Source organism: Labeo rohita, chromosome 11 (genome assembly GCF_022985175.1).
Source record: "Labeo rohita strain BAU-BD-2019 chromosome 11, IGBB_LRoh.1.0, whole genome shotgun sequence".
Classification (NCBI taxonomy): domain Eukaryota; kingdom Metazoa; phylum Chordata; class Actinopteri; order Cypriniformes; family Cyprinidae; genus Labeo; species Labeo rohita.
The window spans coordinates 27,374,073-27,389,152 of NC_066879.1; the positions used below are offsets into that span (position 1 = coordinate 27,374,073).

Sequence of the window (15,080 nt, forward strand, 5' to 3'; positions counted from 1 at the left end):
TTTAGAAGATGACTAATTTAAATATTTTATATATTAATATATTATTTCTATATTCAATTTTTAATTAGAATTTAATATTTATTATATTCACAGTACATTATAAGATTGACAAGATAATATATTAATATATAATTATTATTATTTAAAAATTTCATATATGAATATACTATTATTAAAATTTAATATTTATTATATTCACAGTACATAAGATTGATCTGATTTCATATATTATTATATTTTATTATTATTTATAATTATTTAAGTATTTTATATTATATATTTACAAAAAATAATATATAAATAGCACTTTAAGATTGAGAAGATTATTTTATATATTATTATATATATATTATATATATATGTATTATGACATAAGAATATTATTTTATATATTAATGTATATTTATTATTATTATCATCACCATTATTACATTATTAAACATTTTTGTTCATATATAATTAAATAATTGATGACTATATTATTATATTTTATAGTATATTAAAAAGCATTGTTATTATTATTATTATTATTATTATTATTATTATTAGAACTACAGCAAATTATTACTAGATAAGCAAATAATGACTAATTCTCGAAGACTGGCATGACAAAAGCAGAAAATTTAGACAAATATGTGTGTAATATATGTAATATATACATCAATACACACACACAGACACACACACACAAATAAAAAAATAGAGACAGAGAGAGCACGAGAGAGATTATTTATTATTATATTCAATATTATCTAAAATTTCCAATTTATCTTGATGTTTTTTTCAAAAAGACAGCCTTAATAATGAATTGTTACAGAGACTAGAAACTGTTAACAATAGAAAAAATGTCGCGCCACATTTTTTCTGCTTTAGAAGAGAAGGTGATCCTGTCTGACAAGGATTTAGATCAGTTAATTAAGGAGCCATAGTGGATCTTTCATATCTGCTGTAGTCTGTTTGATTTCCATGGCACCCAGATCAAGTTCCTGGACTTTCAACAGCGGCCTGACGCCGTTCTTGAAGCAAACGGGTCCCAAATCCCCAGAAGATTGGGGAATGAAAAGAGATGTAAAGTTTAGATGTGTGGCAACAGCTAAACGCAGGGTCAGGTTTCTCAGAGCCCTGGCTATATTTAACCTACTGATCTAACACCAGGCAGAGAGTTTAAATGCCACCACTGCAGTTGGTGTGGAGCAGTTGTCGTCCACAGATCTTCTTCAGCACGAGCTCAGCTCCGGGGGGAAACACCCACACACGCTCGCAAGAACCGCAAAGGACCTATAACGCTTTCAGAGAAGACAGAGCAGAGCCAGTGGACTCTAATTCCAGCAAGACATGGAGCTTTTCGAGACCAACCCCTACTTCTTCGCAGACCAGCGCTTTTACGAAGGCGGCGATAACTACTTCCAGTCCAGGCTGACCGGAGGCTTCGACCAAGCTGGATATCAGGACCGAAGCTCCATGATGGGCTTGTGTGGAGACGGAAGGTTGCTGTCAAACGGAGTGGGGCTGGAGGACAAACCCTCTCCATCTTCTAGCCTCGCTCTGTCCATGTCTCCTCACCAGGAGCAGCAGCACTGTCCGGGTCAGTGTCTGCCCTGGGCCTGCAAGGTGTGTAAGCGCAAGTCTGTGACCATGGATCGACGGAAAGCCGCCACTTTGAGGGAGAAGAGGAGGTTGAAGAAAGTCAACGAGGCCTTTGAGGCTCTTAAGAGAAGCACGCTCATGAATCCCAACCAGAGGCTGCCGAAGGTGGAAATCCTGCGTAGCGCCATCCAGTACATCGAGAGGCTCCAGGCGCTGGTCAGCTCTCTCAACCAGCAGGAACATGAGCAGGGAAACCTGCATTACAGAGCCGCGGCTCCTCAAGGGGTGAGTGAAGCTTGGGGAATCAGGGGCAGGTGTATGGTGGGCTTATTTGCAATGACATATACGCTGTCAAAAAGGACTGCACTTCTGTAACCGGCACGATAATTGGATTCACATGAATTAATCATATAGTTTTAAGGTATTTAATTCATTTTTCTATTGTAAAAAAAAAAAAAAAAAAATAGTATAAAAAAATTAACAAATTCATATTTTGTCATTTATTCATTAATTGAGAATATTTGTCAAAATGACAGTAAATTTCAAGTCAGAAATGAACATGCATTGCAAAAAAATAAATAAAACATTTAAATTGTGTATATAATGTTAAAATTATGTATTTAAATTGAAATAAAAAAAATTGTTTGCATTTCGTCAAACATTCAATAATCGAGATTATTTGTCAAAATGTTGGTAAAGTCAGAAATTTAAAGCTAAATACAGTCTCAAAAAAACATGTATTTATATTGAAATGTAAAAAATAAATAAAACAAAACAACAACAAAAAAAACTACAAAAAATTAATAAATACATACATAAATAAATACATTTAAATTTAAAAAAAAAATTTCATATACTGTTTGAGATTATTTGTCAAGATGGCAGTAAAGTCAGATATTTAAGGCTAAATACAGCCTTAAATGCAGAAATAAGAAATGGGCATGCATTGCAATTAAAGAAAAAAATTAAATTACAAAATAAATTGAAATCGAAATTTAAAAAACTAAATTGAATTTAATTTTTTAATACATTCAACAATTGAGATTATTTGTGAAGATGTCAGAAATTTAAGGCTAAATACAGCCTTAAATGCAGAATGCTTTACAAAAGAATAAAATAAAATAAAATAAAATAAAATAAAATAAAATAAAATAAATACATAAATAAATAAATAAATTTACCTTAAAAAATAACTAAATTAGATTTTCTCATTCACTCATTATTGAGAGTGTTTGTCAAGATGTCTAAAGTTAATTTATTAATTACAAAAATTATTTATGTTTGTCATATTGTCCATATTGTCATACAATAATTTGCAAATTCTATTTTCGTAAACATTAGAATGTCCATTTAAAATCAATCAAATCAAATGTGTGAAGGATAATAGGTTGCCGTGTACAGTGCTTGATTCACAGCTGGTTTATGACGGTTGTTAGGGTCTTGTAGCATAGCTGATAATGTGACTGACAGTAATGTGTGTTTGTGTGTAACAGGTGTCGTCCTCTAGCGATCAGGGCTCGGGCAGCACCTGCTGTAGCAGTCCAGAGTGGAGCAGTGCGTCTGAGCACTGCGCCCCCGCCTACAGCTCCACCCATGAGGGTAAGACCACCACATTTACACTCACTAGCCTGACATTTGAAAACATCTATTAACTTTACATTAAAAGTGAGGTTTAAACAACTTGCCTGGCAGATATGTGACAGTGCTCTGCTCTGTAATTCCCTCAGATCTCTTGAACGACGACTCCTCAGAGCAAACCAACCTGAGGTCCCTGACGTCTATTGTGGACAGCATTACAGGAACAGAGGTGACTCCGGTTGCCTATTCAGTGGACATAAGCAAATAAACGAGGAGGGTGATGGCACCATTATGTTCAGACCAGCTTTCACCGACCATAACAGCACTATGTATGACACCCAAGGTGAACAAAGAACCTTTTAAAAGTCCTAAAAGCCTTGGGGGCTTAATTTCCAGACAAATCTTGAGGTCCATATGAATATATTTCCAAATCTTTCTTATCTTTGTGGGAATAAGAACGAATTTTAAGCCTAATTCCTGTTTAAACTTAAGACAGTCAGACAGGCCGATACATAATTTCATAGTTTGTACTTTTTCCCTCTTGATTCCTTTATTTTTGCATTCTGTTTGTGTGTGCTTTATGCTTACCAACAAAAAAAACATTTGTGGGTCCAATGTTTTACTTCTGGTTTTGACCAATTTCTGCTTAATTTAAACTAGTTCCGAATGCCAGTCATGTAAATATGTTCCTCTTTTCTACAGAGTGGTTTTGTTATTTTATTTTGTATTTTTCGGTGTTTGGAATAATTTATTTGACTTTTATAATAAAGATTGTTGTGTATTTGTATATATTCATGTTGTTTTCTTTTTTTATTTGCCGATTTGATCATCTAAATTATCGGGGTTTTTTGGAAATAGGTATGTCAGCGTTTAATCAGCAATCAATGAATTATCTATCCACCTTTTTCTTCAACGCAGAAGTAAGAATATGGGTGAGACTTCCGGTTCATTAGCCGCTATAGGAAAATAATGAGAAGAATAACAACATGCAGTAAACAGCAAAACAGTTTGCACTACAGACCAGTGTGTTCATAATGAAAATAACACATTAAAATAACACAGTAAGACACACCAATTTGCAATATCAAGCAGCAAAACCAGCTGTTTTGTACAGCTAAAAATAGCTGGATGCAGACCGGAAGCCAGACCCATAACATTTACAAATGGCCGCGCCTACTCTTACCTTAAGAAAAAGCAGGATAAGTGATGTAATCCACTGTCAATGTTTCAATGCTTTGTTCCCTAGATAGCTCATGATTTAACTAAGATAAAGGAACGAATTAATAAGTCGTAGGGACGAATTCTTAATTAATGGCCACGAAACCTTTCATTTCCCACCCACCTTTACAACAGTAAGAGATGCGAAAACAGTGATTAAAAGTGAAGACAATACAATAAACACGCGAAATTAGAGGGTGAGATGATGGAATTAAATAGATTTGGGAAAAGAAACAATAAATATTATTAAATTCGTGACCAACCGACAAAACAGAACAAAAAGCCGCGTATGGCTTTAAATGTATAGGCTCAAACGGCACGAATCCAAAAGCGTGGTCGCGATATAGGATATAGGCTAACATTTGCCTGCTTAGCCATTATTTCTCTTATAAACAAAGCTTTGTACCACACTTGTGTCAAAACACTCACATAAAAATGTTTCATATGAGCAACACTGTTTTGCAATAGACCCATTTTGCAGTATTAATGTTAACGATTAATCGATTAATTCATCGATCGATCACGGGAATGATCGAAAATTGACATCCCTAGTTGGTAAGTACTCTCCCAGAATTTCCATTCATCTTTAAAACATGCTTCAGCCTTAGACTTGTGTGCAAGAAAGCATTAGAAACACCAATAAAAATCCATGAAATTATTTATAATACATAAGGTAAATATTTATTTTATATATTCATATAGAATTATTTATTTGTGACAGCTTTTTACATTTAAAGTGGAAAAAAAAAACTCTGAGCAGTACTAAACAAACATCACATTAAAAGAAAAAAAAATCTCACTTGTTCAACCACATGCTTTATGTGGAATCTGCATCTACTCTATACAGAATTATATACATAAATCAGCTATTTACACACACATTAAACCTTACATGCACACAAAAGAGAAAAGAGAGCTTGTGAAGGGGCTAGAGAGAGAGAGAAAGAGAGAGAGACCTGCACCTGTTTTACAGTTCACATTACTGTCAAGAGCTACAGAAACAAATTAGCGTAAAAATGACCATCACAAGAGAACACGCTGCAAAGCAAGAGGCTTCAGTTTCTCCACCACCGTCGCATCAGGGAAACGTCTCGTCATTGTACTAACTTGGTCCTCGTCAAGGCATTTTTTTAGCAAGCCACTTAAAGATCAAATAGATCAGCGAATCCGCTGAACACAAAAGAGGCATTAAAAATGAAGCAGAACCAACTAAACTGGCTGTGAAAAGCTAGGCACAATTGGCAGATTGAGGCTTAAAAAAGAGCAGCACACCACAGGATTTCAAGTTCAAGTGTTTGATTTATGACATATTCCTTTAGGTTTGTGGTAATGTCGACTGAGAGCGAGAAAGAGAGGCATAAGATGCTACAGTGATTGTCAAGTTTAGTGGCATGCATGCTCCACCGGACGCCCCAATGCCAACAGTGACCCACACAGCACAAACGAGACTTCAATCATTCATTTCATAGGACAAACTTACTGTAAGAATGATGATGATTTCTTTTTGTGTATAAAATGAAAAAACAGTCACTTATATTAATACTTCTTTTTTTTTTTAATAGAGAGCACTTTTTAAAGTAAGAACATGATTTGTCAGCATTGTGTAACACTTGTAATACACATACACACATATCCACACAGTACAGTAGCTGCCACAATAGCACGATACATCCTGTGAATTACAGAAAATACTGTTTTTTAAAAAATGAAGAAATGCCCAACACTGACACGCGCTCTTAACCGGTTTGGTAGGTAGGTTTCTCGAGAATCATTTGCTTCCGTCGTGATGCTGAATTTCAAGTGGCGGAGATCACATGTTCCTACAGTACGTGCTGGAAATCTTTTTTTTTCTCCTGATGCTAAGTGAACTGAAGTCTATTGCTTTCCCTGATGCTCGACGATATTTAGCATCATGGCTTTATAGTTCTCGAAGTCCTGGAAGTGTGTTAGGTGGATAAGCACTGCTGATGTGAACACAAACGCACGTTTCTTCAGTCACCGACTACAACAGCGTTCTAGCAGATGGAGCTGTCTAACTGACAGGAAACAGTCACAACTGAGACTTTAAAATTTGTATGATATATTCATCTCCATATACAAGTCTGATATATATTTCCATAAAAAACATAATAGCGTAATTTTCTGTTTTTCATATATACAGAGACGTTGATTAATATCTTGCATAACCAAAGGGGAGAAAGCCTTATACAGTAAAATGCCAACGGCACACCCAAAGGAGCAGACTAGCACTGACAGACTACAGGGCCAAGTACACCAGTTAAGTACGACCACCACAAAGACTATAGAACCGGGATTACTGGGAAACGACTGATATGACGAAATTTCTACGCGTTCCACTCGCTCAGAGTTTGAAAGTCATCTTTCTGTCCCCCTCTATTGCACGGTGTCCAAGAAAGCTCTGGTGTTGTTCAGGACAGGGGGAGGGGCGGAGGTTAACCCTTCCCTTGTCCTTTCAAGGTGTCCCCAGATTTTGGCATATTTCATTCTCGAAAGGCCGCAAGCATGTGTCCGTACAGGTAGTGGGAATGCACTGGCAGGGAAATGAGAGGATAACAGAAGCAAAATCATATTTTTGAAGTCTTTTAAATATGTATGTTCAGGGTTCGATACAAGTTCATGTAACGCATGTCAGATGATAAAAAAGCAGTCAAAACCACCTCATATCATGCATCTTTTGATTACTGGCAATACCTACAACCTAACCTTGTATGGCTTAATATAACATCAATTATGTCTCTTACTTAAATACGTGGTAGAAAACCCATGAAAGATTTACGTTATTGGAAAAATCCACATTGTTTTATACATATTTTGGACTATGGGGGGGCGCCATTATTTCAATGACATCAAATGGGTGCGCTCTGTGAGCTACTGGTGCTACCTGTTGCTATTTTTACCACATTTTTTAAATAACTCGGAAAATGAAATACTGATATGATGACCACAGCTACTGAGAGAGATTACAGGTGGTGATGGATATAAGCATAGACTTAATCCAAATGCCGTACAATTTTTTTTTCCCCCCACGCTGAGAAACTCCTTTAGTGGCTGAGGCATCATGACAAGTGTCGGCATGTTTGCCTCCTGCCAGGATGGCATCTAGGGTTTCTTGTCTCTGCCGTATGTAAGCTCTTTTAGTAACTGTGCTCTACTAAAAGCCTCAAAGGCACCATGGCTAAAGTGGAGAGAACAAAGACGTGGTCCTTTAGAAAGTTTTATTCGTCCACAGGCATCTTTCCATTCTTTTCTCCTCTTCTTATCACTAGGAAAGCAGGGAAGACTTACATTGCTTCTCCTGTTGCCCTTTGACTGTAAATTGCAACCCAAAACTGCACAATGTGGCACCGTATCAGTATTTTATTTTATTGAGTTGTGTTGCGGTAAAAATAGCAACAGGTAGCGCAGGTAGCTCACCTTGTGCAACCGTTTGACGTCATCGAAAATAATGGCGCCCCCCCATAGTCCAAAATATGTATAAAGCGATAAATAACAATCTTTTTTGGGTTTTCCCCTACATATTTCAGTAAGAGACATCATTTAAATGCTGTGTCATGCAGGAGACACTGCAAAAGATGCAAGCACAAGTGTCAAACATGTCCGTCTAGAGCATAAAAAAGAACAAAATGTAAAAGCAGGGAAGTGGAATGAAAAAAGGCCAATTCGTATAGCTTCAATTTCTGCTTTAAAATAGTTGATAATTTTTTGTGGTGACCAACATTATGCTACAAATTCTAACAGTTTAGCTTTGCTTGTACCAAACCCAGAAGAACATTTTACACAAACATAATTATAAAATGTGACATTTCAATAATATATAATCACACAAACTAAATATATGCTTAAATTATGTAAAGAGAAAAAAGGTAATGAGCTCATGTTCATATAATCCATGAGACTGAATAAATATACATTAAAAGACATTAAAAACTGAAATAAAATAATGAAGTGCAGTAATGCAATCCAATTAGTATGACATTTATGGATTCCAGGCTGTTCCTATGCAGTTGCTGCATAGCAAATTATGTTTTTATTGGCTGCTAGGAAGTTCCTGGTGTGTTGCCAGGATTATATGAACTTTCACAAATTTACAGATAATTTACTCACCCCTTGTCATCCAAGATGTTTATGTCTTTCTTTATTCAGTCAATAAGAAATTATGCTTCTTGAGGAAAACATTTCAGGAATTATCTCTATATAGTGGATTTCAATGGTGCCCCCAAGTCCCTTCTTCCTCGGCTGGGATCGTTTAGAGCCATTTGAAACTGCATTTAAACTGCATTTTGGAAGTTTAAACTTGGGGGCACCATTGAAGTCCACTATATGGAGATAATTCTATACGGAGGAAAAATGTTTTCCTCAAAAAAAATAATTTATTTACGACTGAAAAAAGAAAGACATTAACATCTTGGATGACAAAGGGGTGAGTAAATTATCTGTACATTTTTGTTCTAGAAGTAAACTAATCCTATAAGTTTTGCATTCATTAACTCATAAAAAAGAAAAGTGACGATTCATATGCTGTACACTCTAAAAAACACTAGGTTAAAAACAACCCAGCGCTGGGTGAAATATGGACAAACTCAGCTTGGATTGTTTTGGGTAGTTTTATTTAACTCAACTATTGCTTAAAAGCTACTATATTTCTTGCATAAAATGAACCCAAAATAGGTTGGAAATTAACATTTATTAATATGTTCAATAAATGATCATAAAAATAAAATCATCATAAAATAATAAACGTTTTTAAGTCCCCAGGAAGTCCCCATAAAACGTATCGGACCCATTTGAATTCTACACTGAATGATATATTTGACATATTTGACATATATTTGAATGAGATTGTGGTTGCCATTGTCAAATGCGGCTTTACTGAGCTCAGCGGCTCTGGGCCAAGCTGTGATATAAACGAAACACTAAAAAGGGGGCAGGACTGCTGGATATGTACCGTCCTTTCTTCCTATTTCAGTTGTATTTTTTGTCACCACATAGAATAATCACATAGTCATATATAGTAATATAGTTAAACAACAGCTGAGCTAAATAAAATGACCCAGAAGGTTCGGTTATATATTTACCCAAATGCTGGGTCAAAATTTTTCATATTTCACTCAGCGCTGGGTTGTTCTTATCCCAGCATTTTTTAGAGTGTACAAAAAGTTAAAAAAAGCCAACCACAAATGAATATGAATATCATTAAACATTTCCATCTGAGCTGAAAGGTTGCAGTGACCAGCTTACCTGTTAGTGTGAGTGCAGTGATTAGTAAAAGCAAGTTAGCAGGAGTAAGTCCTGACAGCTGAGGGGTCTAGTCTCTGCGGGGCCGGGGGACCGGCTGCTGAACCACAGAGACACAGAAGGGAGAAAACATGCAGTGACAAAGTGAAGGACCCTGACCTGCGCCATTATTATTAGTTACTTGAAACACATGCTTTCACAGTCAATATGCATTCACGTTTTGCCATTAGTGTTATATTATACTGTATAAAAGTTAGAGAAGGCACTACTTGTTAGTACTGTACCGCAACCATTAAAAAGCAATGTGTTAATGGCATTGCTGAACTCATTTCACCCTTGTAACACCCTGCCCCCCTTTCTACCTTCTGGTTGCAGCTGTTTCTTGGGCACAGCAGCCATGGAAGGGGGAATGGACATGGTGTTGAGGCGGAAGCCAGCGGGAAGAGTCTCTATAGACCCTGGCATCATACCCAGGCCCTGACCATCCCTCGGCCTGAAGCGCTTACGCCACGATGGAGACCTTCGGAATGACTTGTCATCACACTGTTGAAAGGGATGACATCACAACAACTGCGTTAGGATACTGTTCAAAAACTATGACTGCAGAATCCAAGTGTTCACCAACCTCTTCCAGACGTCGATCCGTTCCTAATGCTAAGAGGTTATTAAATTCCCTCTCCAGAATCTGCCTGGCCTGGAAGACACAGAGATATAGGACTTTAGAAAGATCCCAGTATTCTGAACCTCCATATCAACAAGTGAGTTTTTTATGCTAGAGCATCATTCTGTGATCTCCAAGAGTGGTCAGGAGGTATGGACCAGCTAGTGGCTTTGAACTACTTTTAATCATCTGTGTGCTCCTCACCTGAGTGTTCTGCATGGGGATCTGTAGGATGAGGGCCAAGCTACTAAAGTCAAACGTCTCATCTAGGGCAATGAGTGCTCCATGCACACCACTTTCCAGCAGGTTATTACTGTACTCTTTAAGACCGATGTTCTGAACCCACTGCATCACGTGATCATTGGTCCACACCAGGGTATCTGAGAGTGACAATGATACATGCATTTGCTATTATGACTGCTAGACACAAAATGGTTCATTGGTTTCATATTAAACTGACTCAGGACTCATTATAGAGCTATATTATTTAGATTACATACAGAGTTTCCTAAACAGGGTTCTTGAAACCCCTGAGGGTTTGTGAAGGAACTGTAGGGAGTTCCCTACAGTAGGGAAAAGGCAATCATTTTATTATTTTTTTTAATTTAATGTAACGCCCTGCACAATGATCTTGATACAGCATACATCAGCTATCAAATCAAAGGCTATGAATGAATTACATAACTGTGCTGCAAGTTTAACATGCATTTGGGAACACAATAAATATTTACATATTTATTTACAAAATATTCAGAAGTCTGACAAAACACACTACCAGTCAAAAGTTTTGTAATGTTTTTTAAAGAATTCTCTTCTGCTTACCAAGACTGCATTTATTTGATCCAAAACACAGCAAAAGCAGTAATACTGTTAAGTATTTTTACCATTTAAAATAACTGCTTTCTATTTGAATATATTCTAAAATATAATTTATTTCTGTGATCTAAGCTCAATTTTCAGCATCGTTACTCCAGTCTTCGGTGTCACATGATCCTTCAGAAATCATTCGAATATGCTGATATGCTGTTCAAGATCAGCATTTATCTGAAAACTTTTGTAACATTATACACTACACCATTCAAAAGCATAAAGTAATTTATTTATTATTTTTTTTCAAAAATGATGATAAAGACATTTATGATGTACAAAAGATTTCAATTTCAGATAAATGCTGTTCTTCTGAACTTTCTCAAAGAAACCTGAAAAATTCTACTCAGCTGTTTTCAACATAATAATAATAATAATAATAATAATAAAATAATAATAATAATAAATGTTTTTTGACCAGCAAATCAGAATATTAGAATGATCTTTCTAGAATATTCTGAAGGATCATGTGACTGGAGTAATGATGCTAAAAACTCAGCTTTGAAATCACAGGAATAATAAATTACATTTTAAAATATATTCAAATAGAAAACAGTTCTTTTAAATAGTAAAATATTTCAGAATTTTACTACTTTTGCTGTGCTTTGGGTCAAATTATTGCAGGGTTGGTGAGCAGACTTATTTAAAAAACATTAAAAATCTTACTGTCCAAAAAATTTTGACTGGTAGTGTAGAAATGATTGTAGAAATTTTTGAAAAGTTTAAAGCTTTCAGTGTTTGAAAGTCAAGATTAGTATTATAACTTAAAAAAGCATAAAATAAATAAATAAATGATAATATAATATTTTCTTTTACAGTACAGTATTATATTTCTTTCTTCATTTTTGTAAATCACAGTTAAAGCCTAATAAATAAATAATAATAATAATAAAAAAATAATTAAAAAATGTAATTTAAAAAATAAATAAATAAATAAAATAAAATGTATTTGAAATACAATTATTTTGTGCCAAGTATACTACAAATACGTTTGAATATTATATGGTTAATAAAAATACCCTGCATTTTGGTATACTAAACTTGTATACCTAATGTCTGCTAAATTGGAACAACTAATTTTGTGCTCAATGCACTTTAATTGTGCAGAAGTAGTGCTGAAGTCAAACTAAAGTTATACTTAAGTATATTTGATTTTGCTAAAGTGGAACTATTGCAAGTATACTTCAGGTACACTTTAAATATCTTGCATTTGAAGACTGATGTTATACAGAAATCATACAATCCTTTTTAATAGTGATATTCAAACACATTTTAAGCATAATATTAAGAAATACCCCAAATGAAGTTTAATTATAATTTAATATCACAATATAATAGAAGTTTTAAGTCATATGTCACTAAATGTTAATAGATTTGAAGTATACTTAGTATGAAATAAATGTATTTTAACTGCGACACTGTCACAAAAAAACTAAACAAAATATCCAGCTAATAATGTCAAAATTCAAATAAAAACTAAAGAAAGATTAAATATGCAATAAACATGCATGTCCATGAATGTGAATGTGTCATTAAATTATTGAAATCTCAGGGGATACTTCAAGGAAATATTTGACATCTAATGGGTTCGGCTGACAAAAAGTTTGGGAACTCCTGTTATAAAACATAAATGTTAAATTCTCAACAACATGCGTATTGTGATATACAGTTGGCGTGATATGAAATGACTTTGATCAGACCACCTCTAGCCCATGCAGTAAACATTAATGAAGCGAATCTTCGAAGAGGTCTGTGTTTATACCAGTACTGGAAATATCTGTGTTTAGGTAACAGTATATGTAGAGTGTGATCATTTTGCACAGCTGGCTAGCCTGCTTTTTGTTTGTACAATCCTGAGCGTAATGTGCTTAAGTGTGTGTGTCTTAAGCAGTTGGTGCGTGTGTCCTTAGCGATGAAGATGAAAGATTTTAAAAAGCTGTGACAGCTGTGTCAAGTTCATGTGTTATGCTGAAGTTCAGCCGGGCGCCGTCCCTTTAAATGGATTTGACACTAAAAAGCTCAGCTGTTGACCTCACGCATTCCTGCCACCAAAATGCAAATAACAGGTACGGCCACTAGATAGTGCTCTTCCCTTCAGTAATGAGCCCAGAGAGTGCACTGATCATTTATTCATACCTTTGATGTCATGTTGAAAATCCTCCCTTCTTCGGTCCAGCTCCTTCCTGTCATAGTTCAGCCTTTTTAAGCACATGATGCCATAGTGCAAACTAGCCCTGTAAGGATATAACGAATATACCATTCCATTCCGTGGTTTACACTGTGGTTGTTAAAAATGAGCAATCACTGCTATTGTTTACCTGTGGAAGCTGTCCACCATCTTGAGATGTGTCCGCAGGTCTTTTTTAGTAAGATGGTCCAGCATACGAGCGTCTACCAAGCACTCCATGAAGTAGCTGCGGTACTGAGGCAGGCCGAGACTGGGCAGCCATTCGTTCCCAATCCACTCATGATTCATATCACCATATGCTAGCGTCTAAGAAAGAAAAGAGATATTATTTCACTGTGACAATGTCGACTGGATCCTATATGGGTTTAGTTTAGTCATTTTAATTACATCATATGAATAAAAATGTTACTATTAAAAATAATACACACACAAACACACGTCTGGTCAGCTATCCTTGTAACCATAGGCGTAATGGTTTTTATACTGTACAAACCATATTTTTTATCGCCCTACACAAACCCTACACCTAAACCTACCCCTCACAGGAAACTTTCTGCATTTTTACTTTCTCAAAAAAACTCATTCTGTATGATTTATAAGCTTTTGTACCCATGGGGACCTTAATTTAGGTCCCCACCGTGACACGAGTCCCCATAAGTGTGTGTGTATTTAAGTCCCCACCAGGATATATAAACCAAACACACACATGTTTGTTTTTGTGAATTGTGGGGACTTTTCATAGACTTCTATAGTTTTTATACTGACCAAACGATATTGTCTATCCCCTAACCCAACCCTAACCCTAACCCTACCCCTTACAGGAAACATGTTTGCATCGTTACATTTTCAGATAAACATCATTTACTATTTTTAATAATTTTTTAACAGTGTGGGGACCACAGGCCGGAAAAAAGTCTGAATTGTGAGATATAAACTTGCATTTGCAAGAAAAAGTCAGAATTGACTTTTCGTAAATAGCCTTTTCGTAAACATTGCAGGCGATCTGACCAATCATATCACTGAATCTGCCATTCAGATAGGAAAGTGTATTAACATTGGTGGACTTAAACTTGAAAAACTGTGTGTATTGACGTCTTTCCATAGATGAGATAAAATACATTCTGATATTCATTCTTTTTTTTTCGTGCTTTAATTAAAGACAAAAATACGATCGGTGAGAGGGGCGGGGTGAACAGAGCTCATTTGCATTTAAAGGAACACCCCTTAGAATGAGAAGATTTTTGCAGAGCTCCTTTTGATACGGTAAAAAGGGTGTTGTTTTACAAAACCATTGAGAATTTTGAATCAAAGTATATTAGAGACTTTTCACTAAGACCCTAAAGAATCACATCAACTTGTGGAAAACAGGCATCCGATGACCCCTTTAAAGAGCCACAAAACGGTATTTATTGTTTGAATTTCTTAAAAAAAGACATCGCTGTCAGTTTCCTATTTGTTCCGCAATAGTGAGAATATGATGTTTAGTGTAAGAGCGGCATTGCAGGATATAGCGGATAAAGCAACAGTAACTAAGAAGGGCTGATTTTTGCGAAGGGTCAGTTGCGACCCTTCAACTTTTTTCTCGTAATTGTGAGTTAATATCACGCAGTTCAGAGAAAACAATTTGAATTGTGAAGAAATTGTGATATAAACTCATTTGCAAATTTTTTCTCACAATTCTGACTTTATATCATGCAATTCTAAGAAAAAAGTCAGATTTGTGAG

General features: G+C 35.4%; 2 protein-coding genes across 14 annotated transcripts in view; one reads left to right on the forward strand and one right to left on the reverse strand.

Annotated features, from left to right (window-relative positions):
- The first annotated feature begins 613 nt into the window (after positions 1-613).
- myog (myogenin) lies at positions 614-3,948 on the forward strand. The gene is made up of 3 exons (XM_051122763.1): positions 614-1,872; positions 3,081-3,186; positions 3,315-3,948. The coding sequence occupies exons 1-3, from the start codon at positions 1,336-1,338 to the stop codon at positions 3,431-3,433; spliced, it is 762 nt and encodes a 253-aa protein (XP_050978720.1). The 5' UTR covers positions 614-1,335; the 3' UTR covers positions 3,434-3,948.
- Positions 3,949-5,038: 1,090 nt separating this feature from the next.
- The window catches only part of ppfia4 (PTPRF interacting protein alpha 4), a 130,873-nt gene continuing 120,831 nt past the window's right edge, over positions 5,039-15,080 (reverse strand). For 6 of the 13 annotated variants that reach the window (XM_051122742.1, XM_051122744.1, XM_051122748.1 and 3 more), the window contains 7 exons: positions 13,486-13,661; positions 13,304-13,401; positions 10,505-10,680; positions 10,265-10,333; positions 10,002-10,182; positions 9,643-9,739; positions 5,039-6,934 (listed from right to left, as the gene is read on the reverse strand). In XM_051122742.1, the coding sequence (XP_050978699.1) occupies positions 9,678-9,739; positions 10,002-10,182; positions 10,265-10,333; positions 10,505-10,680; positions 13,304-13,401; positions 13,486-13,661 (762 nt within the window). In that variant the 3' untranslated portion in view covers positions 5,039-6,934; positions 9,643-9,677. The remainder of the gene's footprint in view (positions 6,935-9,642; positions 9,740-10,001; positions 10,183-10,264; positions 10,334-10,504; positions 10,681-13,303; positions 13,402-13,485; positions 13,662-15,080) is intronic. The other 7 variants (XM_051122752.1, XM_051122751.1, XM_051122749.1 and 4 more) reach the window with 2 other exon arrangements.

What these genes read in the sequence shown, in the direction of transcription:
- myog (XM_051122763.1), top strand. Translation starts at nt 1,336, where the DNA reads ATGGAGCTTTTCGAGACCAACCCCTACTTCTTCGCAGACCAGCGCTTT. An exon ending in GAGCCGCGGCTCCTCAAGGG is followed by an intron (nt 1,873 to 3,080) that starts GTGAGTGAAGCT and finishes TGTGTGTAACAG; the next exon opens with GTGTCGTCCTCTAGCGATCA. An exon ending in CTACAGCTCCACCCATGAGG is followed by an intron (nt 3,187 to 3,314) that starts GTAAGACCACCA and finishes TAATTCCCTCAG; the next exon opens with ATCTCTTGAACGACGACTCC.